The 26,739-nt window shown below is 42.9% G+C and overlaps 1 protein-coding gene across 3 annotated transcripts in view; it reads right to left on the bottom strand.

Annotated features, from left to right (window-relative positions):
• Window positions 1–347: 347 nt before the first annotated feature.
• The window catches only part of ALG14 (ALG14 UDP-N-acetylglucosaminyltransferase subunit), a 41,932-nt gene continuing 15,540 nt past the window's right edge, over window positions 348–26,739 (bottom strand). Inside the window, exons 3-4 of one of the 3 annotated variants that reach the window (XM_061633733.1) lie at window positions 22,061–22,183; window positions 348–2,047 (exon numbers count right to left, since the gene is read on the bottom strand). In XM_061633733.1, coding sequence (XP_061489717.1) covers window positions 1,817–2,047; window positions 22,061–22,183 — 354 coding nt within the window. In that variant the 3' untranslated portion in view covers window positions 348–1,816. Of the gene's footprint in view, window positions 2,048–4,164; window positions 5,820–22,060; window positions 22,184–26,739 lie in introns of those variants that run through there. The other 2 variants (XM_061633735.1, XM_061633734.1) reach the window with 2 other exon arrangements.

Raw genomic sequence — 26,739 nt, 5'->3', positions numbered from 1 at the left:
TAGGCACCTACACCTCTACAAAACTATCCCTCTCCCTATCTCTACATCCTGAAGAACAAATTATCAAAACAGTCAGTTAATATAGAAAGGAAAAGCTATCATCAGCCTCTTGCAGTAACACATAGGATTATTGTTTGGCTTCCTCGTGCTCCGGTTGATGCATCATGTGGAACACTGCCACTTTTCTGTTGCGTTCTTCAATGTATGCATTTCTCCAGCCAAAATTTGTTAATCTGTATGACTCAGTGTATGCAGATGATAGATGTGTTTACATCGCTTTATATACAGAACATACAGAATTCTGATTTGCCAGATGAACTGAAAAGGATGCAATAGACTTAACAAAATTCAGCCTCCCACAGTATTTATTTTCCAATAGCGTTGGAAAGAAAATGCCATTTCCTATTGGGGAGGGGGGCAGCTTCATGTGCTATCTCAATGTGTCCTGAACTTTTAAACATACAAAATCTAAGCATACTTAAGTTCACTGAGAAAGTGGTATTTTTCTTTTCTTGTTGGCATCATTAATGCTCATTTAAGTATTCACACAAGGGGCTGCAAAGTGTGCTAAAGAGTCTCACTGCTTTCTAATGACAGTTTCCTCTCTGTAATTCAACACTGTTAAAAGATTTAATGCTCGGCTTGGAAAATCTGTCTCCCTCCTGCACAAATGCTTCATCTATTTGTGACATCTGCTACCTTTTTATTTATCTTAACAATTAAACACAATGCTTTAGAAAGCGCACTTTAGATCACAGGGCCAACTTCGACAGGCCAAAAGGAAAAATGATACTGGATTTAATGTTTGGGGGTTTTGGAAAGGCTACAGAATGAAAGCTGTCCTGAAGCCAAATTAATGCGACTGTTTCCTTTATGCTCAAAATATTCACCAGGGATTTCACTGCGTGCATACAGGAAACAAGGGCTGTTGGATTAGAACAAGATTTTGTTTCTTAGAATTTAAGGGACATGATTAAGCAACCTCTCTGTGCCACTATGGCTCTACAGCCATTGCCCTTGAATGGCCTTTGAAGTGAGAATGCAGAACCGCAACCTGCCACATAGTCTTACACTATAAGGGGGTTACAGAGGACAAGCCAGGGAGAAACTGTGTGCAAATAATTTAAGTAGCATCTCAATTGGACTTCATGGTGTAGAACCAACCAACATCCCCTTCATGACGGGAGAAAAACTTGTAACAGTATGTGAAGAAAACTTTTTTTTTCCTGATCAGGGAATTAGTTGATGGCCAGGCACCAGCCCTAATTCCATTATTCCTCGGTGATACCTTAAGGGCAAGTCCACATCAAACATCATTTCCATCTTTTATAGTTGATGGGGGAGGGAGCAGGAAGGAAAAAATAAAAGAAATGAAATAAATACAAGCTTTTTATCCTACTCTGTACAGTGCCATGCACTTAGACGGACACTACAAAATAGGGATCCTCTCTGCCATGCCATTTTGCACACACCAATATTTCTTATTACTCCATTTACCTTTTTCCCTGACCCATGAGAGAGGGGCTGTTTTAGCGAGCACAGGGTCAAAGGGAACACTCCCGGAAACCAATGGGACATAGCAGAGTTAGGGGAGATTCCTGATGGCAACTGCAACAGGAGTGTAACCCCTAGGGTGTCAGCTATGTGATCCTGGATGGCACACACATACAGTCCATTTTATTTTTAGGAATCCACTAAAAAGTCTTGCTAGACTTGGGTAAACTTATGAAGGAACTGTTGGAAAGAAGTTCAAAGGTAATATTGGCAAAGGAAACCCAGAGTTGGTACTAGCGCTAGTTGAGCTTGTCCTTTCTTGTCACACTATTCGCCCAAGATAGAGAGACTTGGGATATTTTTCTTTCAGTGCAGGCCACTGAACAATGAAATAATCTGAAAAGCGGTACAGGATCTTTCCAGACAGAGACAAGTTTTCCACACGGCAGATGCTCTCGACATACACAATGATGACACTCTTTAGCCCCAGCATCCTGAGCAGAAGAGCAGATACACATATGGGAACACATGTGCCTGGGCCATTGCACAAAACCTAAAAGAAAAAAATGTCACATATAAAATTAAACTATACAAACCCACATTAATAGTGAGTATAAATATAATCAGTTATATAGAGTACTGAAAACAAGAGTGAAAAGCTAATGCAGTTTGAATTCAAAACAAAATAATGATTGAAAACATGAAAGCTTTCTTCTCTGTACCCTTCTACCTTTATTGTCTTCCTTGTTGTCAACATTTGGGATTTTAAGGTGCAGGGAACCTATAATAAGTTTTTATTATTCCGTAAACTGCAATGTATGGCAAACATGTGAAGATGGCTTACGCTGTGTCAGAGCAGGGCGAATAGTGTGACAAGGATACCAACTGCAGGATGGGAAAAAGGCTCTCCCATCCGAGACTGATTTCTCTGTAACAATAAAGAGCCTTGTGGCACCTTAAAGACTTAACACATTTATTATGGTAAATTATGGGGCAGTTGCAGTTGATGTCATTTTTGCTGCAACAGACTAACATGGCTATGAAATTGTTACATAGGTTTTTTTTATTTGCCCAGGCCTTTGGGAGGGGATAGATATTATTAAGCATCAGAGTTTTAGGACATTTTAATTATTGTATACTGGATATTGTTTTATTTGATTTTATGTTGTTAACTGCCCTGGGCACACTTCAGCAAGGAAGGGTGCGGGATATAAATGTAACAAACACAACATTTATCTAGAGATACTGAGGATTAAATGAATGATTAAAAAAGAGGAACCTTCCTACCTATGACCACTGTATAATCGCACCCTGAGAGTGAGAGAATGTGTATTACACACATGCATGTAGAAACTCTCAAATAATTTTTTTTTTGGGGGGGGGAGTCTCGCTTCCTTTGCCCCTGGTCCCTCCACCTCACCCAGGCAAAAAATACCAATTCCATCTCCCCTTGTGATCCATTCATAAGCAATGGGACAATCCCACCTGCTGCTGTAATGCTCAGGGGCCACCTCCAAGACCAAATCTCCTTCTCCCTGCAGTCCTTTCGAGATAGAGAAACGGTCTGCCCCACCATCAAAAGGACTGAGGGAGGGGGAGGATCACTTGGAAAAAAGCAGGTTAAAAAGGTGCTTGGCCATTCTCTGCTGAAAGGATCACAAGCAGAGGTAAAATTAGGAATCTGGGGTGGGAAGGAGGCAAAATAATTCCACTACAACGGGAAAGCAGCATAGGGGGAGGCAATTATGGGGCAGATATGTGTATGTATGTGTCTGTCTGTGTGTACGATGGGGGAAAGTACACATTAATGATAATCAATTAAGTGCTAAAATTAACTGGGCACTGCCTGCAGGCTTACAATCTATTAATGGCAGCATAATGTCATTTATGGTGTAACGATTAGAGTGTTGAACTATGATGTGGGAGACCACGGTTCAAATCTCCACTCAGCCATGAAGCTTTCTGGGTGACCTTGAGTTAGTCGCAGTCTCTCAGCCTAACCTACCACACAGGGTTGTTGTGAAGACAAAATGGAGATGGAGAAGAGTCATATATACCACCTTGTATAAGAAATACAGTAAAAATAAATGTGAGAAAGAGCTCAACATGGGAATGCCATTTCTGCCAGTAGCCCATTTCTCCTCTCACGTAGCTCTGTTCTGCACGTTGGATATCTGATAGTGTTTTGTGCTGTTTTTAATGCTAACTGCCTCAAACTTCTAAGGCAGATAGGTTACTACAAAAATATTAAATCAATACATGTGCCTTAACATGAGCCCAGGAAGCTTGAGGTTCTGAGAAAATTAGCAGGGAATATGCTCTGGGACTATCCAAGTTTTCTGTGGGGAGAAGAGGGATTGCAAATGTGGTTAGTATGAGTCATCCATGAATTTATTATAATTAGGCTTCAGAGAACTATTTTCGTAGGCTATGATGGAGATGGAGCAGCTAATAAGAAAAAAGAAACTGGCAATCTGCTTTCAGAATCTCCCCTTCTTGACTTACTCTTCCATTGATGGGAACTTGTTCCCCTGTTAGGGTAGGAAAGTATCTTGGATTCTGCAATGCTAATTTAGGCGTCGTCCTATGTTTCTTATTCACTCTTCAACAGTTTTAATCCAAAAAAGAATTACCTCACAAATTCTGCATTGGCAGAACTGCACTATTATTCTTGCCCCTTCCCATGTTGAATTTTCACCAGGGTACTACTTACCACAGAAGGACTTTCCATGAGGCTAGTTCACAGCAGCATTTGGACCACCTCTGTGTGACAGTCTACTCAAGGCATCAAAAACCGGGCCAAATCTAGCCCCCTGTGGAGCACCAACTATCCCCCCTCAATTGCCAGCTCACAAGAAAATGAATGTACGGAAGAAGCAGTGGATGTGTTCTTTTAATTAGGGCTGCAACCTTTAAACAATTAATCCGTTAGTTTAAAAAACTTCTGAATCGGAGGTGGAGATCCTGTGGCTTTCCAGATGTTGTTAGAATCAAACTCCCATCAGATCCAGCCTGCATGGCTAAAAGTCAGGGATGACGGGAGTTGTTGTGCAGCAACAATCGAAGAGACCTTCCTTAATAACTGACCGACACATTTCCATACATATATTTTTCTTAGGCTGCTTTCACGCAGGCAGTGATGGCAAGCAAGGCAGGCCATGGGCAAGGGAGGCAGGCAGGTCAGGTGACAGCAGGGGCGAGGGAGCTGCGGAGGAACAGGCAGCAGGGAGGCAGAGGTGCCTGAAGTTCCCATTCCTGGGGTTAGGTAGCAGGACTGGCTTTGAAGTACACAGGGGTGGAGACTCCTAGTTTAATATATACTCATAAGCCCAGCAAGGGCCACATTAGAAGAGTCCCTCTCCTTTCACTCTCACACAGGAGGGAACACATAGCCTAAGATGGTGTCTCCTAAGGTAAGGGCATGCATCACCTCCTTTCTCTCCTTTAAACGAATTGACCAAAGAAGTTTAAATCTTCAGAACAAATTGACTGAACAAACCTAAGTGTGCGTAAACTTGTTCCACTAAGTTTTATTGAATTGGGTGATAATCTTGCTGTTATAGAACCATTATGACCCAGTGTTCACACAGCAGTGGGTTAGTCTGTGCTGAAAAGGTTTCCTCTGGGCTTTGTATCATTTTCTTTCCCAATTCCATTGCAGGGATTTCAAGTGTCTTCCACGTTCATGCTATGAACTACACTACGAAGAACAATAGGCTGCTGCCAAAGCCTGCATCCCTGTGTTGAGTTCCTTCACCCCACCTCACCCCACAATGTCTGCCATCATTTCAATGCACATTTCACTGGCTGCTCTGGTGAGCTGATCGTAACAGCATTAGGATACAGGTGAACTAGACACCACCAAGGAGAAGAGCTTGACATGGGACTCCTGTTTTCTGTTCTTTATGTGTAGCACCAGCCACAGAACTGAGCATATTAACCTGCAGTCCTAAGCACTAGGGCCCCACGGAACACACGGCATTTACTTTGGAATGGTGCTGCATAAACACTGAAAAATTAATGGAATGAACCACCCCCAACTGAAATATACAACTACGCAAAACAACACATTCACACATGACCCTCCCCTCAGACCAAGAGAGAAAACAGGTCTAGATGATGTACATTTATCCTTGCTTGGCAAAATGTACAAGACAGCAGAAGCTTTCTGCCCCAAGACTCGGCATACAATGAACTTTGACTCTTTGCAGATGAAAACTGCTTCAGTATAGTGAATGTGTCCATGTGTTCGAATGACATTTACTAGTTCCAGTGTAGAAACCAAAGCTCCCAGCCTTGCATGGATTAAATGTCAGCCAAACTGCCTAAAGAAGGGAGAAAGCCAGATTTAGGACAAACAAACTCCTATGTGTATTTTAACTGCACTTTGGAAATCTCTCGCTCTGGAGAAGCTAAAAGAAACAAAAAGAGGACAATGATCCCAGATCCTTGGCGCAAATGTACACATTTTTATCATGTAGTCATTTTGCTGAAAGAAGGTTTCAGGATCTTATCAGAGCAGAAAACTACCATAAATACTGGTCTTTGTGAGACCAAGAGTGGTAGCGCAACATACTGTATTTCCATGTTCTGTGCCAAGGTCTGCTTTGAGGCCAAATAATTCCTGGGCTTTGGCAGCGATTCATGAAGACACCTAACAACATCTTTGTACTCCCTTATTTGCCAGAGCCCTACCAAACACAGAGCAACTATAAGGGCCTTTCCCACACTGAGGAGTAGGCATGGCAGAATCGCTACTACATTGGATTTGTATGTGGGAGTCTCTAGATGAAATCCCTGCTGGGTCGCTTAAGGTGAAATCCTGCCATTAATTATGCATGCATGGTTTTAATGGGATTTATATACAGGAACATAGGATGCTGCCTTATACTGAGTCACACCATTGGTCCATATTGCTCAGTATCACCTACTCTGACTGGCAGAGGCCCTCCAGGGTTTCAGAGAGGAAGTGTTTTTCCCAACACCCTACCTGGAGATGCCCGGGATTGAACCTGGGACCTTCTGCATGCAAAGCAGATGCTCAACCACTGAGCTACGGCCCTTACCTGTACATAAGTAACCCCTTTACTGAGTTCTAGCCAAACCTTCCTGGGAAATTTTAGGCAACCCAACATGTGTGTGTTGAATTATTTTCCTATACCACCCATGATAGCAGTTTAGGGTCTATTGCTTTTAGCACATTACATTCAAAACATTCAAAAAGGGATTGTGAAAATAGCACAACTTAACAGCAAAACCAACTTTCTCCTTTTATCCCTGGCCAGTGAAAGTGGGTCCACCCCCCCCAAAAAAATCCAACATCTAGTCAGTCTCAGGCTCAAGCAGGTTCCATAATCTGGGGGTTTCCACTTACAGTGCCTTCTTCTGGGCTTTTAAAGCTCCAATTGGCACACTGATGCTAGCTCTACAACAGCTGCATGTCAAGTAGGACGTACTGGGGGAAGTGGCCTTCCAGCTATGAACGCTTTAGGTCATGTACGTTTTTAAAATTATAATAGTTACACAAAAGGTGGTTCTCCATTTCTGTCATTTGGTCATACAGAACCTCTGACATGACTAGGTAACAAGAGAGCCAGCCGCGGGTAGGCAGGCTTTGCAGCCCCCACCCAAGCCTTCTCCACTGCAGCCTCTGAGAAGTTTCCGAGAGCTCTGGCAGCTTTCTAGAATACTGAGAGAAAGAAGACAGGTTGCTTCCATTGTCAAGAGTTGCAGAGCTGGAGCGCAAGTGGGGCAGAGGTGGTTGTAACTGATTTATAATGATATGGGTGAGAGAGCAACTGCAAAGAAGTCAGAGATAAGGAAGCCTCACCCCATTCTCTCCTGATGATCTCCCTACGCTCTTTGCTAGGAGGGGCATGAAGGTGGAATAAGTTTATGCTGAAGAAGAAACAAGTTTTCCCAGCGTTGTGACACAAGGATGCCCCAGAACGACAAACAGGTAGGCCTCCCCCCAGCCTCGCTTTTAAGGATACAAACACAAGAAGCTGCTGTATACTGAGTCAGACCATTGGCTGTTCTAGTTCCACACCCGAGATGGGATCTTTATCTTTCCCCACCCACTGTGGGCCAACTTTGACAGGTGGATGGGACCACCCACTTGTCAGCCATCTGATGTCATAATGATGTCAGGTGATTGACACCTGCTGAAGTTAAACGGAGGTTGCTGTAACAACTGCTCAGCTGGTCATTGGTTATAGAAACCTCCTTCTTAGATGTGATTTTCTGGTCCGTCCAGAAGACAGAGAGTCACCTGCATTATCTTCAGAGCCCCAGGTGGAAAGTGGGGAAGCCACATCCTTCTGACTTCCTGGAAATACTGTATAGCAATTATTTCTCTAACCCAGCCTTGCAAACAGGTCCACAATAATTACCAGCCCACAACTCTTAATAGCCTGTCTGCCTGCACATACATAGACTTTTAAAATTAAAAACATTCCCTTACAAATTAAAACAAATCCTTTAACGTCATACCATTACAAGCCATTGGCAAAAGAACAGTTGTTCTGGGACTGGTGAAGAAAGAAATATCTAGCACCTCTGCACTGTGGTAACTTCAAAGAAGAAATTCTTCCTTACTCTCCTTTAAAGGCTGAATGTAAAAAATAAATAAAAACAATTCACATCCCTTTTTACCCATACTGTCATGGGCAGCTCAACTCTAAGTATACTTACTTGAAAGATAAGTCCAACTGTATTCAGTGAGGCTTATCTCAGGTAAGAGCAGCCTTTGATTTACAATGGAATAAGCTCTACCAAACACAGCAGGGATTGCTTCAGAATAAACATGCATAGAGATAATATTGCAATTCTGAACATTTTCACTTAGAAATAAGCTCCACTGAACTCAGCAAGACTTACTTTCAAGAGAGCATGCTTAGGATTGGGCTGCAATTTACATTTTACTTCAAAGAATGGTTCACATCTTGACTTTGCAGTTGAAGGTGGCCCTCTCCCATTCTCCATGCCTTCTTAATTTGGCAGTGCTTGCTAAACTGGGATCCAGGAGCTACTTTCAATTAACAGGGCTAAACCAGAGTAACCACAACACATCTAGGAACAGGGAGCCTGAGAATAAATCCCCCCCTCCAATATTCTTCAGCCTGCTTCTTCTTAAGAATAGCTGTAGCTCCTTCAAACACTTAACCTTCCAAATTCCAAGAAGAGGAGTGAAACTAGAGAGCTGCCTTTCATGATTATGGGAGAGCATCTCAGCTACACCAGACAATACAAAGGCAGCTTTGGCAAGTATGAAAGTAAAAGTATTAACAGATGGACTCATGGGGAAACAATGATCATAGAGCACTGGACTGAAGAGATGAAATGGATCTCATATCTTTAAAAGGTCCATGTCCAACAAAAGTTGTATGGATCTTTTAAAGACTCTGGATTACTCGAGTTGCCCAGGGATACATGTAAATTTAGCCTAGGTAAGTGCTTATTTGTAAGCCTGTTCTAAGCACTTACCAGGATTCATGATTCCCCATTTTAGACTTGGCACCCCCAGTTTGCCAGAAACCTCTCTCAGTGGGTACAAGTTGTCAGATTCATGGGAATTAAATGCAAGTAGAATGTTGATCTTTATGCTGACAGTTGACCTTTGTTTTTATTGCATTTTTACTGTTTTCATTCTATGGTTGTTTTTTAAACGTGTTGTAAACCGCTTTGATGTTTTTAACGAAATAGTGATATATAAATATTTTTATAAATATAAACAAATAAATAATGTTCAGATGAGCAGCAGTGCCTGGTACATTCCCAGGAATATGGCAGCCCTTTTCCAATGTGCTGTTTTTGTAGTGTGGTTGCTTCCAATATTTGCACTGGCATCAGGGAGGGCTGTACCACCATATCCTATGCTTTCTTTATGTAAAGATGGGGGGAAATTGCCTTTGAGAAAGAGTAGCACATCTTAACAATCAAAATAAAAGAGACCTGCAAAAAACTGGGGGGGGGTAGATTTAATTTGCCAACAGAAAAGGGAGGGTTTGTTTGACACATGCACCTTTGCCTAAATGCTCATAAATGAGCATCCATGTGAACCTAAGAAGCTGCTTTATTGTGAGGAAGTTCACTGGTCTATCAAGCCAGACGCTGGGTTTTCTGACTGGTGACTGCCTGATCCTGGGACCTTAGCTGTACCACTGAGTTATAGCCCCTCTGAAACATAGTCAACAAAAAGGATGGTGTGCAACAGATGTGAGACATGCCAGATCAAGAAATTAAGACAGTATGATGGAAAGACTGAAGGAGCACAGTTAAACACACTCCATCCCAGGAACAGTCTTCAGGTTCCTCAAAGACATATTTGAAACTGCAAACTGGAATCCTCCATTCCTCCTAGATGGCTTGTCTAGTTACCAAAATTCTGGAACAACATTTTAAAAGGCAGCAAGAGGAGCAAGGAATACAGTGGGTTGTAGTGCTGGTTTTCACTATTGTTTATGAAATGCCCTAAAGCTGTGCCAATGGGAATTATACACAAAAACTTACATAAATAAAAAGGGGACATATGCATTGCTATAGTTACAACACGCAGTGCTACTGACAACCAATGTTAAATTTTCATCCTGAGTGTTAATGATCAAACTGTAACTTTTTAGCAGAAGTAGGTTGTGAACTACTAAGTAGGCATTCCAGATTACATAAATACAGATACTGAATATAGGCCAAAGAATATTATTCTGGCACCAGCCAGAGTACATTCAGAATACTATGTTTATCCATTTATGTCGTCACCAACACCATCATCATTAGAACCAAGAAACAGGGCATGGATAGCAGAGAGAAATCAGAGGTATACAGGAATTCCTGGGACTTAAAGACTTAGGCTCCATCTGTGCTATACATTTAAATCAGGGGACTCTGGGAACTGTACCTCTGTGACGGGAATAGTGGTCTCCGAACAACTCTCAGCATCCTGAACAAGCTACAGTTCCCAGATTCTTTGCAAGAAGACATGACTGTTTAAAGTAGTATAATGCTGCTTTAAATGAATAGTGCAGAGGAGGCCTTGAAAAGGGCAATTGCTGATCACAATGCCCACTTGTAACCCAGACAATTATGAAGGGAGGGGAGCTTTATCACAGAAGCCAAAATTCACACCTTGCACACATGGAAAACAGGATCCAGAGTGACTCCTTAGAAAGGTTCAGTCTCTGAGCACCCCTGCCAAATGAGGTGCGGGAGTGTGGCTACTACAGAGAGGGCCTTCTCAGTGGTTACACGCCAGCTGAGAAGTAACTTCCATAGGGAGGCTTGCCTGGCTCATATGTTGTGGTCTTTTCAGTAGAAGGTGCAAAACATTTTTTCCCCAGACCTTTCAATCATAAAATCTTTTAGTGCTTTTAAAATCCTTTGAACTGATGTAATTCTCTGTTGCTAGTTTTGTTCTGTTTTAGATTTCATGTTTGATTTTTTTATCTTAGGGCTTTGATTATTTCCCCTTCAAAACCACCTAGAGAGCCTGCAAGCAAGTAAGTAAAAAATAAAGACCTTTCCTTTTAGGCCATGCATCCATGCTACTGTGGTGACCATGTGGCAACATGGCAACCAGCTACATGAAGCCAAGGTCTCCCTGCACATCACCTTGCGGTGTCCCACAACCTTCAGGTCCCCGTACTTTGGCATGCTTTGCCCACTGGGACTGATGGGGTAGAAGGCAGAAAGGCCAACAGCAGGCAGAGCCAGAGCCAATGACAGGCAGAGTCAACTAATTCTAGTTCTGCCCCCATCGCCCTCATTGTTGAGGCCTACAAAGGCAACACTCACACTAAGGGGGAGGAGCAGACCACTTCCTGGACTGCATGCAAGTAGGAAGGCAGAGAGGTGGGGGCTGGCTAAGGCTGGTGGGGCGCTGCCCCATTTCCCCTAACAGACCAGCCTCCACTGCTCAGGCTACTTTCAGCAGAAGCAGGAGTGGAGCCTCATGCAGAGCCCAGGCCAGAGTAGTATACTGTAAGGTGAACTGAAGGAGGCCTTGGGCTTCAAGCACCTGTTTTACCACACTGCAGGGTACTTGGCAGAACAGCAGATCGGAGGTGACAAGCAGAGGAGCGAGAAGGTACCCATTACGTAGAGCTGCTCTGCCCCCTGCCCTCCATAATACAACGGATAGCAGAACTGTGACTCCTGTGTGCACGTGTGCACCTAGTGTCATGTTTAGGCAACTTAAACTCCACGCTTCCCCCTCCCCCAATCTCTAGCCAAAAAAGAGACCTGACAGCCTGGATATTTCCAAAGCAAGTATCGCAAAGAATGCAGACTCTGTTATTGATGAAACAAAGAACACTCAGACCTCTCTTACAATATCAGCTATGATTGCTTAGGTAATTATCAGCCACACTGTGTTCTTTCTAAATCCTGGAGATCATATCATTGCTTCCTCCCACCCCCAGTACCTCGGGAGGGCACTGCATAAAACCAGTTGAAACTGCATGTTCTAACGCCGTTAGAAGGTGATGATCTGGAACTGTACACAGAAGTGCAGTACACCAAATGTATTCCTGATGTAATTGGCGGTAGGGATGAGTTAATGGGCTTCAGGAGAGGTTCGTCATTAACAACAACAGAAGAAGTGCTGGCCCCAAGCCTCCTTCCTGAACTATTAACACTGTACAAAAAACAATAGGGAATGATGGTCCCATCCATAGCAAGTTAGTTCAAGTCTCATTTCAATAAGGGGGACAACTAAACGTTGTGCTGAACTTTAGGTTCCATTCAAATGAATGGGATTTAAGAATGATCGTGGGGTTTTTATTTTTCTGCATCTAATGTAGGAGTTTTGCCTTGGTATTTCTATCTTCCTATACCAGCCATTATATTTTCCAATTGTGTGTTTGATTTGGCTGTCGTGCAACACTTGATTGTGTATCTAGACCAGGGATAAGCTAACCTGTGGCCCTCCAGAAGTTGAGGAATTTGTTTCAAAGGTGTGATGACACTGTAGCTCACAAATATCTGGGAGGGTTACAGGATAGCCAGCCTTGTTCTTGACTTAAATTAATATGGGTGGTATAAGTGATTGAACAGTACAGCAAGCTGATGTTGTTTTTTAATTATTCAGAACAATTGGCATGATTCAGCCAAAACTAAGCATGTTTAAGTTTAATAGATTGGGAAAATTAAGCAGGTTCTTAACTTTCTCATACTGAAATCTCTCATACTAAATTTGGCATACTGCAGTTCTGTGTATAGTATCAGATCATTACCTTTGAAAAGCGCCATGCAGTTTCAACTGGTTTTATACAGTGCCCTCCCGAAGTACTTGGGATAGAATTAAAAGTGTGCTTGGCTTAGGCTGTGCCATGCCTAATATTAACAAAATGAACATTGCACAGATGCATTCACTATAGCTTATATGAAAGTCTCATATTAGCAATTTGCAGTTCTTATTATTGGCACAAATATATTTCTAATCTATTTAAGGACATTTTTCTTGAAATTAGATGTGAAGGCCAAGAGGTCAAGCTTTTCACACTGGGTGTCTTGTTTTGGCCATGTGAAAGACCCCATGGGGCAAAGTTGCAAGAGCAGATCAATTGCTGCAGGACCAAGGAGAGTTCCTAATAATTTGGAGATTTGGGATGAGGTGTAATATGCTGACAATACCCAGCTCTATTTTTCTGCAACATTTAAATTATGAGGGGTCGTGCAAGCCCCAAAATAGTGGCTGGAGATGGTGAGCTAGATGAGGGCCAATAAAGTGACTCTGAATCCTGGTAAAATGGAAGCACTGTGGGTCAGTGGTTCTTGAATCTGGATAATTGTTCAATTGCTTGCTTTGGTTCAATTGCTGAGCTTCGTAGTCTGGGGGTGCTCTTGGATCCATGTCTGTCACTAGAGGTCCAGGTGATCTCAGTGGCTAAGAATTCCATTAACCAACTTTGGCTGATAAGACAGCTATGGCCGTTTTTGGACTGGGATAGCTGATTCCTGAACTCTGTGTATGGATGTGAAAGTTGGACAGTGAAAAAAGTGGATAAGAGAAAAATCTACTCATTTGAAATGTGGTGTTGGAGAGCTTTGCAGATACCATGGACCACAAAAAAGACAAATAATTGGGTGTTAGAGCAAATTAAACCAGACCTGTCATTAGAAGCTAAAATGATGAAACTAAGGTTATCATACTTTGGACACATCATGAGAAGACCTGATTCACTAGAAAAGACAAGAATGCTGGGAAAAACAGAAGGGAGTAGAAAAAGAGGAAGGCCAAACAAGAGATGGATTGATTCCATAAAGGCAGCCACAGACCTGAACTTACAAGATTCGAACAGGGTGGTTTATAACAGATGCTATTGGAGGTCGCTGATTCCTAGGGTCGCCGCAATGGACTTGAAGGCACATAACAACAAGAAGCTGATCATTGTTGTCCATGTGCTGGTAACCTCCAAATCAGACTACTGCAATGTGCTCTATGTAGGGCTGCCTTTGAGGTTGTCCCAGAAGCTGCAGCTAGTGCAAAATGTGGTGGTTCAGTTGCTTACTGGGGCAGAATATTGCCATCATGTTATGCTGCCAATGAAAGAATTGCACTGACTGCCAATTACCTTCTGGGGTAAGTTCAAGGTGTTAGTACTGCTGTGCAAACCCCTATACAGCTTGGGACGAAAGTACCTAAAAGATGGTCTCATCCCTCAGCTGATCACTACGCTCTGCAGGAGGTGAGCATCCTGAAAATACCATCTTACTAGAAGGTCCATTGAACATAATGTTGGAATTGGGCCTTTAATATAACGACACCTACCCTTTGGAACTCCCTTCCATTATATATCAAACAGGCACCTTCTTTATGGCATCTGTTGAGTACTTTCCTCTTTCAACAAGCCTTCTAAGTGAAGAAACCAGGTTTTTATCCCAATCCATATCTGTATCGCAGTTGAAATTGTTTTTATACAGTATATGCAATTGTTTTAACTGCTCTTATATATGCAGTTGCCTCATATATGTTTTTATTGTACAGTGAAATTGCTTCAAGATGCCTCACAGGAAGCTATTTATAAATGAAATAAGTAATAGCGAGGAATTTGCTCCAACAGGGGTTGAAAATGAACTGAGGCCTTTTGATCCTCTGTCTCCAGTTCACCTCTTACATGCTTCATCTCCCTTTGGAGAACTAGAGCCTCTTAAAGGGCCAACCCTCTGATCTGAAGACAATCACTTCTCCTGTGTCCATGGCCTCCTGCCTGGTGTATTCCTGTGCTGTCCGACTGACGAGGTAATGTGTAAGAAACTCAGACCTAGGGGAAGGCACCCATGAAGGTCCTGGCTCAAATTCAATTGGCCCCGATGCTATGGGATCTGGTTCAGTAGGCTCTTGCCTAGCAGTCTTGGATTCGGTAATCCCCGTGGTCACCACTATCAGGCTTGGAGGTAGGAACTGTACTTGCAATGCAGCCTCTGACTTGGTGCCCTGGTCACCAGCAACTCTCAGGAACTGGTATTTCACACAGAACCTTCTAGTGTTGCTAAGGATTCTGGGATGGGTATCAGCTGCACTCTCCATTTTCAGTGCACTGCTTTAGCCAGAGAATGAGAAGCAAAGAGGGACGGCACTATTGTGTGCCAAAAAGAGCAGAAAACAGTTCTGGCAGTGTGTTTCAGTCCTGCCTTTTTGCCTGCCTAGGACACCAGATCCAGCTGCACCTAACTTCAGGCAGGCCTTGGAGGGGCAGAAGATAAGAACATAAGAAGAGATCTAGTCCAGCACTCTGTTCTCACAGGGGCCAGCTGTATGGGAAATATTGACCTACCCACAATAGGTCAGTATATGAACCGTACACATCAAATGTTTGTTCTCTATTTTTAATTTTTAAATTTATTTATTAAATTTATATTCTGCCTTCCTCTCATTAGGAGCCAGCTAGACACAAAGAGTAGTACTATGCCAGACAATGTATGGGTGGAAATATCCCACAAAATAACTTCCTAAATTCCCTCTAATAAGAAAATCTCCTTTAAAAAAAATGGTTGATGAGCTTTTTGGTGTGATCTGTAAGTGAAAAACTCCAGCAATCTGGACATAAGAAACCAAGAACATACTGGAAAGTAACCCAGTAATAAAAAGCAGAAAAAAGCCCTAATAGAAATCATGATACAAAGGAACAAATACCTTATTATCTTAGCATGCTACTGAAGCATTATGAACTTAAGACATTTTGAGAGTTGTAGAGAGAATGGAAAGTCTTAGCTAAGTGAAATAAAGATCGCCTTTCATATAGTTCCACTGTGTGTTTCTATAACAATTGTATCTGTTATGGTGAACTTAATAAGCTCATGAATCCAGCATCTTACAGTACTTAGTCATCTCTGCAATGCTACAAGAAAACATGGGGGGTACCTCCCACTTCAAATCCTTTTTAGGGTGCCTAACCTGGCGCCTTTAGGAGATATGGTAGCCAAACGATATAGAGTATCTGCCTGCATTCATGAACAGTGCACTGCATTCAGTCTTAAGTGAAATGGCTGCCTTTAGCCTATCCAGCTGTAAACAAGTATGGAATCCATGAAGGTTAAGGAAGCCCGATGGAATCCTGGCCTCCTCTCTCTCTCACATGGAGCAGGCAAGAAAACATTGGAGTGTCTTAGGTCAGTCAGTAGAATCAAGGGGCAAAGCTTTTTCTGGGCTCCATCACCTTAGGCTACAGGCTGTGGGTGCAGGGTTTGTGCATGCACACGTTTGAATGCTCTCACGGAGGAGAAAGCACTCCAAGCATAACAGAAAAATAGCCTGTTTTGTTTTGTTTAAGCATATGAGCATTTATGAAGGCTGCAAGCCAGTAAGTTCCCCAGTTCAGATCTCAAGCCAGGCACTTGCAAAGTGGCCGCAGCTCAGCGACAGACTATCTTCTTTGAATGCAGAAGGTCCCAAGTTCAATCTCCGGCATCTCCAGATAGGGCTGGGGAGACTCATGCCTGAGATCCCAGGGAGCCTCTGCAAGTCAGTGTAGACAATACCGAGCTAGACGGGCCAATGGTCTGACTCAGTATCAGGCAGCTTCCTATGTTCCCCAAGGTATTTTTCCTCAGGCATTCTCTCTCTCTACTGCAACTGGGGACAACACTCCTGGGCTACCTTTCGGGACTCTTATTAGGATTATTCAATATATATGAAATGCTTTAAATGGGCTAAATGCTGGATATACACATGACTGCTGTCCAGTCTTCCTGGACGTTTTTTTATCTTTCTCTCTGTCCACCTCCTGCTCATGCACAGCATGGAGTGGGGAAGTACTGGAGAGAAGGAAAGGGAGAGGGAGACTTTGCTTCGAAGCTTATGAGAAGCAGGAGAAGCTACCAAGGAGGTGCTACAGGTTTTAAGCACATAATCTTTCTATGCGTTCAGAACAGGGATGGAGAAGCTCAGGTCCAGGAAGGCAATGTGGTCCTCCAGGCCTCTCTAGTTGACCTTTGGGATTCTGTCTGGACCACACACCCCTCCCCTGGCCCTACTCTACACCCTCCTTCAGTGCTTTTGCCTAGTCAGAGTGTGTTCCTGAACTGGGCCCAACTGAGTGCCTCTTGCTTGCCAGGATGGAGGATGGGCAGATGTGTGTTGCGCACGCATGCATGAAACGCTTCTCACTTTTGCACGGCCGGAGTGTAGCCCACTTGACAAAGTGTAAAAATCACATCTACTGCTCCCCCTACTTTGGCCTCTGGTCCTGTTCAGTTTCTTTCTCTGGCCACACCCACTTTCTTCTCCCCCTACCTCCACTGGTAACTGGCCCTCAGAAGGTGGCCTGTGAAGCAATGCAGCCCCTCTGGCTGAAAAAGGCTCCCCACCCCTGGGTTAGAACTACGGATTGTGGCAGGGGCAGGGAAACCTTGTCGGTTCCCTGGGCCAGATCCTTAGCTGCTCATAGCCTCGTGGGCCAGATTTGGCAGGTGGGTGGGGCTGCCCACCTATCAGTCACCTGGTGTAGAGTGTGTATATGCGTGTGCAATTGCCAGCTGCTCTAGCTGTTTACCGGCAAAGCTCTACTGGTGGGCAAAGCTGCTTGACGGCCACTTATTTCCACAAAGGGATATGGAGGCAGCGCTTACTGTATTTGCTTAATCTTGCATTCCATGAGCTCCTCAGATTTCTTGTAGTCAAGAGGAGTTTGGGAGGGCACAAGAATTTGCACAATCAGGTCTTGCTAAACACAACTGACTTTTTAAAAGCATTCCAGAATCCCACTGCTTCCTCATTAACAGGACAGTAGAAATACAAGAACTAAACAGCAACCTGCCTACACTGATTAACGCCTAGTGTTCTCCACGAATCCCAGCCCTGCAACTATGTCATTTTGGCTTCATTTGATGCTTTTCTTGGTGTTTCCTATTTTTAACACTTTTGAAGTTGAGCTCCATGGCAGACGCCTTTGACAAATGCTGTCAACTCAGGACCAACTTTTTGTTCCACCCCTCCAAAGGCCTCTAAACCTTCAGGACCTGGTAGCCTGCCAAGAATGTGGCACGCCACGCTTCAGTAAACACCCTCTCACCCAAATGCAGTTAAATATATGCTGTTGTTGAGGTGGCTTTCAAGCTCAGAAGTAGATACTCCGAGCCTGATAAATGTCCGTGCAATATATTAGTCAAGCTGAATGATAACAGGGTGGTTAAAAAAAAAAAAAGATTTAAGACCTCAAGCGTTTGGGGGAAAATCTTATCAAACGATACCCAGCTCTCCCATTCAATTGTTATCAGATATCAGATTCCCCTCTCCTGAGAAACTTTATAAGAGGAGGAGGTTAACATCTCTTACTTCAGTTTTACAACAGAAAGCAGTTAGTGGAGCCTCTCTTACAAATGTTTGCATTAGCTGATTTTAACATTTAGATGCTTTGGATCTGAGTTATTTGAAAGACTACCTACACCTGTATTCAACCTGCCCTCACATTAAGATCAACAATGGAGGACCTCTTAGTTTGCCCACCACCACAGTTGGTGAAATTGCTAGGCATGAGGGAGAGGTCCTCTGTGGTAGCCCCATGACTCTAAAATTCATTGCCAGCTGGTTTGTGCAGAGCTACCACACTTCAGTTGTTTAGAAGGTCTTTGAAGACCTATTTGTTTTGGGTGGCTGATGCATGAATGATATTTTCTGTGTTTGTGTGTGTGGTGCTCTCTTTAGCTGATGAACCACATCAGAGGTTGAGGCCCTGTGGCCCTCCAGGTGTTGTTGAACTCCAATTCCCATCAGTCAGCATGGCCAATAGTCAAGGGCGAAAGGGGTTGCAGTCCAGCAACACCTGGAGGGCCAAAGGTTCCCCACCCCAGAACTAGATGATCTGACTCTAGAGAAGGCAGCTTCATGTGTTCCTATGAATATCCAAAGCATATCATACAAATTCTTTCAGCAGTCCTTAGAAAAACAGTCTTGCCAACAGAAGTGGGAGGAAAGAGCTGATTGGTTACAGCCAGCTCTAGAAAATCCACAGCTGAGGAGAGATTTGAACCAGGGACAGCTCACACCCTTTGCCCTCATGCACACCAGCTCATAAGCCAGGTTAGAACTCGCTGTAAAGCAAAGCACCTGCTTCTGCTAAGCACACAGTGTACACAGTATCACTGTCCGCTGGCAAAACTGCATTCCACTGCGATCAGAGCCACTTAAAAAAAAAATCACAAAGGAGATTCCAGAACAAAATCTATGAGGCACTTTGGCATCAGACCTGTATTTTTTGGCACTGCTATTTCAAGTGAAAAAGCTAAAACAGAAATTAAACTATCCCTGGGTGAGTAAACCTAGCCACTGCTGTTCCTAGTTTGTGCCATAATAGGTTTTTTTTCCAGTAAATAAAGGATTGGTTGATTTATGCAACAGTTAAGTTGCCCAGCACTACCCTTTCTCCTTTGACTTTTCCACATCATCTCCTTCAGTAATGCAATGGATTGTTTGATTTTCCAGACAATTTCCCTTATGGTGGAAACTCAATACAATTGATACTAATTAAATGAAACCACCACTGTGACAAGGCAACGTTCTAATATACTCGTCGCATAAAGACTGTCTGTTTCATTTGAATGAAGGCATTTTACTTTCTCTTTAATGAAAAGTGAAAATCAATGTACGGGGAAAGAAAGGGGAGGGAGAGTAGAGAAGACTATGCTTCAGTTTGGATTCATGCACTGAGCAGTGGGTTGGACTCAATGGCCTTATAGGCCCCTTCAACTTTACTATTCTGTGATTCTAGAGATGGGATCACAAAGATCGCTCCTTTGTTTTCTTTAGCCCTTTCGTCAGCAACTAGCTTTATGGGAGAGTCACTCTGACGTATGGAGAGTGTTTCACCCCATCCCCCATCCCAGGGGACTGCTGGCAACCCCAACTCTGTCCACACATTGCTTTTGTCTTGGGTGGTTGTGGCGGAAGTGGGTGGGTGTTCCTCAGGGAGCCATATTGGGCATGGGGGGTCTCCAACTGATGATCCCAAGTTTAGAGAGATGCAAGAAGTGAAAGTACTAAAACCAACTTCTAAGGCAGGCATGGGAACCTACTGTTGGACTACAGCTCCCATCAGCCCCAACCAGCATGGTTAATGGTCAGGGATGATGGGAGCTGTAGTTTAGCAACATCTGGAGGGCACTATGTTGGCTACCCCTGTTCTACAGGTGCATTCATATGGCAGCTTCTGACATAGTTGGCTTAGCACCTTACAATTCAGCTGGAAGCTGGCAGGAGGCAGAAGGAGAAGATATTGAAGAAAAGAGTTACAGAGCAGAACTACGGTTTTATGCAGTGGTCACTCTTTTTGACCTTGCTACCTCAGGTGATCCTGCTAGTTACAGATCTGTGACACAGACTCTCAATTACTGGTATAGTCCATGACTGGCTTGCAGGTGTAAAGCAGACAGAGGACCCCTAAGGTAGTAGTAGAGGCAGAGCACAGTCACAATGCCTAAGGCATTTGCCTCTCCCATCTCAGCAAAGGAAAGACACAAGGTGGTTCTTGCCCCTATGGTCATGACAATTGGGCAAAGTGCTGAACACATGGAGCCAATGGTGAGGAAGTGAAAAAGCCTTCTTTTGTTTCCTCTTCTGAATCAAATACACTTCACACTCAACTCTTTGGTACCTTTTCCCCCATATCCAGATACTGTATTTGGTCTTAGATTGCCTAATAAGGGAATTATGAAGTTGAATCAGAGCCTCTTAAGAGATGTCCCTTTGGAAAGAAAGCAGGTCACCTAAATGCAGGTTGCAACTGATAGGACAAGATAAAGACAGTAAAACCTTTTGGAAATTAAAATAACTGCTAAAATGGTCTGGGCTCTGGAATTTTGCTGCTGTTCATCTTTTATTTATAATTGCCTTTTAATTATTCATCTTGCCAGAAACCAAACCAAACACAGAATTAATAGGTGATGCTCCTAGCAGAAAGACATGGAAACAAAAAAATGACAGGTGGTATGTTTAAAGTGGGTTGCCAATATTAATTTAGTGCAATACTAACCAGATAGTCTCAAGGTAGCATTTCTTCTAACTTTTTAGACAATTGTTGTTATAAAATGGCAAAAGTTTTTCCTAAGTGACAATCTGCCTTATAAGAGTTCCAATGTAGCATCTGATGAAGTAGACTGTTGCCTAAGAAGGCTTGTGCCATTCATAATAAAAAGCTTCTAAGGACTTAGGACAATATCCAACATCATGGAAGCTGGCTTCTGCTCATGTGATAGGAGTTCCCCTTCCTCTCCTTTCCCCTGAAGTCTCCATGTCCCCCTAAATCGGCTCTGGAGGGTCCCCCAGCCACCCAGAGCAGATTTTGGGGGTATTTGAAGGCAGGCTGCAGGGGGAATCCATTCTGACAAGGGTGCCCACTCTGCTGGCTGTTGTACATTGTTGGATCTCACTCTTAGTCTCAAAGTACTATTAGTCACATTTCTTTCTCTTTATTATAGATAACTAGAAGACAAACACAATGTTCATGTTATATAAGCAGCAGTGGGCAAACGTCAGGTTGGTTGAATTGGCTTTGCTATTTACTAAAATCCTATGATCCTACCAACCAGAGCCAGGTGCAAAGGGCACACAGTTAGAATGAAAGGACAGGGTGCCTATGAGCACATTCTGAGTCTAAGAGTTTGTTTTCAATACCAGAACTGAACTGAGCTCACAGCCCTTTCACAGAAAAGTTCATTCCTGGTTAGCCTTGATTTCAATATCCTGATAAAAAGTCATTTTGTTGTTGTTATTGTTAAACAATTTGGAGTCGGAAACCCTTTCTAATCTGCTGCAAATCGTTGAGATCTCTGCTAGCAGATCCTGATCCTAACTTCTGCCCTCCCCTTTATAAATAAGCTGTTCAAGCTGATACCTAGCAAGGGCAAGCTTTTTATGGGTACCCACTGCCAGATTGAAGCCAGGCCTGAAATGCTGCCTTTCACAAGAGAGCTGCTTAAAGGTTGGAGAACTCAGTCAAGGCAAATGAACTCTGCCCAAATCAGTTCTAAATGTATATGTATACATTCCAAAGGCTTGTTATCTCCAAATAATTATTTCCTTTTGGAACAGACAAGCATTTCTTCATTAGTTCTCTACAGCAGTTGTTTTACATACCAAATCTGGCTTGAGTCTGAAGGTCAAAGGGAGAGAGTAAAACATGGAACGCACAGTTGTCAGCACGGAGGAGCTCCACAACTGACGGACCTCCCGACTTCTGGGAATGCGATGGAGGGTGAACTTGGAAAATAAGGGAAGAAAGTGACAGATTTACACAGATGAATCCTTACAGTACATGGTTTCCATAAGGGTCCTCTCTTTGGCTTGCTGCTGTAGTTCAACACAACTCCCATCCACACAATAATAATAATAAATAATAAATTTTATTTTTGAGTCGCCTATCTGTCCGGGTTAGCGGACACTCTAGGCGACTTACAATATCATAAAACACAATATACATCAACAACAGTCACAATTAATTTAAAATCAACTTCAGTTAATACAACAGAGAAACTAATCCACCTCAATCTTATAGGCCTGCCTGAAAAGCCGGGTCTTTAAGGCTTGGCGAAAGCCTATCAAGGAGGGAGCATGTCGAAGATCAAGGGGAAGAGAGTTCCAGAGGGTGGGGGCCACAACCGAGAAAGCCCTCTCTCTGGTCCGCACCAGCCTAGCTGTTTTGACCGGTGGGACCGAGAGAAGGTCCTGTGAGGCTGATCTTGTCAGGCGGCATAGTTGGTGATTCTGGAGGCGTTCCTTCAGATAAACTGGACCGAAACCGTAGAGGGTTTTAAAGGTCAGCACCAACACCTTGAATTGAGCCCGGTAGACAACTGGTAACCAGTGGAGATCTATTAACACTGGGGTGATATGATCACAGCGACGGCTATGCTTAATCAAGCGTGCCGCCGCATTTTGTACCAGCTGTAATTTCCGGACTGTCTTCAAGGGTAACCCCACGTAGAGCGCATTACAGTAGTCTAAGCGAGAGGAGACTAGGGCATGTATTACCTGTGGGAGCAGATGAACAGGAAGGTAGGGTCACAGTCTCTGTATCAGATGCAATTGATACCAAGCTGCCCGGCTCACTGCTGAAATCTGAGCCTCCATAGACAGCTGGGAGTCAAGAATGACCCCGAGGCTGCAGACCTGGTCCTTCAGGGGTAAACTCACCCCATTAAGCACCCGGTCTGTAATTCCCAACCTCTTTTTGTCTCCCACGAGCAACACCTCGGTCTTATCGGGGTTTAGCTTCAGCCTATTCTCTCCCATCCATCCACTTACGGATTCCAGGCACTTGGACATGGTATCCACAGCCAACTCTGGTGAGGATTTAAATGAGAGATAGAGCTGAGTGTCATCCGCATATTGGTGACACTGCAGCCCAAAACTCCTGATGATGGCCCCCAGCGGTTTCACATAGATGTTGAACAGCATGGGGGAGAGGATAGAACCCTGTGGTACTCCACAATTAAGAGGCCAAGGGTCTGAGACCTCATCCTCCAACGCCACCCGTTGGTGCCTATCTGAGAGATAGGAACGGAACCACTGTAAAACAGTGCCCCCTATTCCTAATCCTTCTAGGCGATTTAAAAGGATACTGTGGTAGACGGTATCGAAAGCCGCTGAGAGATCCAGGAGGACGAGGAAGGTATATTCTCCCCTATCCAATGCCCTCCTCATATCATCCACCAGGGCGACCAAGGCTGTTTCAGTTCCATGCCCAAAAAGAAACAGATGTAGAAGATGTTCCTGTTGGGTTGGGTTCATTGCTATGGGCTCCAGATTGCAACCTGTTTCCATGTTCCACAGTTCTCCATATGCAAAAGATAGCAGACACTCTGAGCTTGCTTGCACAGGATTCCTGCCCCACCCACCCCACAAGCAGCATCCAGCTCCAACCTGCTTTTAAATCCCATGACAAATATAAAATGGGGTTTGATAATTCATCTGACTCCAGAAGGCACACAGTTGGGAATCATGGCAGCATAGCCACATAAAAACGCTTGGAAAATGTAAAGAAACGTTTCTCCATACTTCTTAAACAATACTAAAAAATGCAACTTGTGCAGTACAAGAACAATTGACTTATCACAGTGCCCCACCTAGTGGACAGTAAGATGCATAAGCTGAACTGAACTGAAGGTATATAGTAGGGCCCCACTCATACAGCAGGTTAGGTTCCAGACCCCTGCTGGAAAGCGAAAACCGCTGAAAAGCAGATCAGCTCTAGCGCGGGGGTCTGGAACCTAACCAGCTCATCGCAGCAGAGGAGGAGAAGATCAGATCTTCCTCTCCTCCGGCGCGATCAGCTGGAGTGAGGGAGTCTGACCACCCCCGAGGAGAAGATCAGCTGTACTTCCCCTCCTCCGGCGTGGTCAGCTGGAGTGCGGGAGTCTAATTGCCCCTGAGGAAGAGAAGTGCTACAGCTGATCTTCCCCTCCTCCGGCGTGGTCAGCTGGAGTGCGGGAGTCTAATTGCCCCTGAGGAAGAGAAGTGCTACAGCTGATCTTCCCCTCCTCCGGCGTGGTCAGCTGGAGTGCGGGAGTCTAATTGCCCCTGAGGAAGAGAAGTGCTACAGCTGATCTTCCCCTCCTCCGGCGTGGTCAGCTGGAGTGCGGGAGTCTAATTGCCCCTGAGGAAGAGAAGTGCTACAGCTGATCTTCCCCTCCTCCGGCGTGGTCAGCTGGAGTGTGGGGAGCTCCAGCCCCCCCTCTAGCTGATCGCCCCCGCTGGCGCCATATTAGCAGAATGCCGAGAAGCGGGGCCCTACTGTATATTTAAAATGTTGTGCTGTAACCATATCTTGCAAAGCATCCCCGCAATTTGCACATCCCTTTGTGGCAATATTTAGGGCATAAATCTATAGATTTTGTCACAGTTAGCTTTGCCAAGTACAAAACAAATCCCTACTATGATATGTTTGAATTTTTCCAATTATGACTAAGGTGAAACAACATAAGAGTTACAGCTCAGCTGTAATACTAACCATCATTTAGTGTTACGGTAATGAACCTCAGAGACCTTTGGGCTTGCACACTCCCTCTTACGCTATGAGAAGGAGTTTTTTTTTTTTTTTTAATAATTTTTATTCAAATTTTTCAAAAGACAAACAAAAAAAGTCAAAAAAACATAACAATACATCAACAAAAAATGAAAATAAAATAGTTGACTTCCGATTTGTCGCAGATCAGCTATAAGTATATAATATACATCAAACCTGTCCCTTAATGTATACATACAGAGTCCCTTTTCTCCGTAGGCTGTCTTAATTAATCGTCAAATCCCAGTATCATCATTTTATTTTGATCTTTCAACAAAAAGTCTAAGAGAGGCTTCCATTCCTTAAGAAATGTATCTGTCGATTTTTCTCTAAGTAAACATGTCAATTTGTCCATTTCTACTAAATCCATTAATTTCAATAGCCATTCTTCCATTGTTGGTATTGATTCCGTTTTCCACTTTTGTGCATATAATAATCTTGCTGCCGTAATCATATATAATATTATTCTTCCATATTTCTTTTCTATTTGTTTATCCATAAAACCCAATAAAAAAAATTCTGGCTTTGACTGAATATTTATCTTTAGAATTTTTTGCATCTTCCTACCTATCTGTGCCCAAAATGATTTTGCCTTTTTACATAACCACCACATATGATAAAATGATCCTTCTTGTTGTTTACATTTCCAACAAACATTAGAAACATTACTATACATTTTTGACAACTTTTCTGGAGTCATGTACCAACGGTACATCATTTTATAAAAATTTTCTTTAAGATTATAGCATAGTGTAAATTTCAAACCTTTTTTCCACATATTTTCCCATTGATCCATTTGTATGTTATGACCAAATTTTTTTGCCCACTTTACCATACACTCTTTTACTTGTTCTTCCTCCATATCCATTTTCAATAAGAGTTTATACATTTTCGCAATTATATTTTCATCATTTGTACACAATCCTATTTCAAAATCAGATTTACTTATTTCAAACCCATACATTTTCTTGTCCATTTTATATCTTTCTAACAATTGTAAATAGGCAAACCATTGAAAACTATATCCTTCCTTTGTCAGTTCTCTCTCTTTCATTGTATATTCTCCATGTACATTTTCTAATAGTTCTTGATAAGTTAACCATTTCTCTTTTCCAGTCATTTCTCTTCTATAAAACGCTTCTTGACTTGAGACACATAATGGTATTTTCGAATAAAACCTTGGTTTGTATCTATTCCATATTTTCAACAGAGGACGTCTTATAAAATGATTGTTAAAGTCTACATTTACTTTTACTTTGTCATACCATAGATATCCATGCCATCCCCACTTCAAATTATGGCCCTCCAAATCCAATAGTCTTTTATTCCTCAATAAAATCCATTCCTTTATCCAGACTAAACAGCAGGCAGCAAAATAAAGTCTCAGATTTGGTAATCCCAGTCCTCCTCTTTCTTTGGCATCTTGTAGTAGTTTAAATTTAACTCTTGGTTTTTTTCCTTGCCATACAAATTTAGAGATATCTTTTTGCCATTGTTTAAAAGGTAAATCAGAGGATATTACAGGTATTGTTTGAAACAAAAACATCATTCTCGGTAATACATTCATTTTTATCACAGATATTCTACCCATTAATGACAGTTGTAGTTTATCCCATCTTAGCAAGTCTTTCTTAATCTCTGTCCATAATTTTTCATAATTATTATGAAACAACTTTGAGTTTTTATTTGTCATAATGATACCTAAATATTTCAACTTTTTTTCTATTGTAAAATCTGTCTTGTCCATTAGCTC

Source organism: Rhineura floridana, chromosome 6, assembly GCF_030035675.1.
Source record: "Rhineura floridana isolate rRhiFlo1 chromosome 6, rRhiFlo1.hap2, whole genome shotgun sequence".
Classification (NCBI taxonomy): domain Eukaryota; kingdom Metazoa; phylum Chordata; class Lepidosauria; order Squamata; family Rhineuridae; genus Rhineura; species Rhineura floridana.
This window is presented reverse-complemented; position numbering and strand designations above follow the sequence as displayed.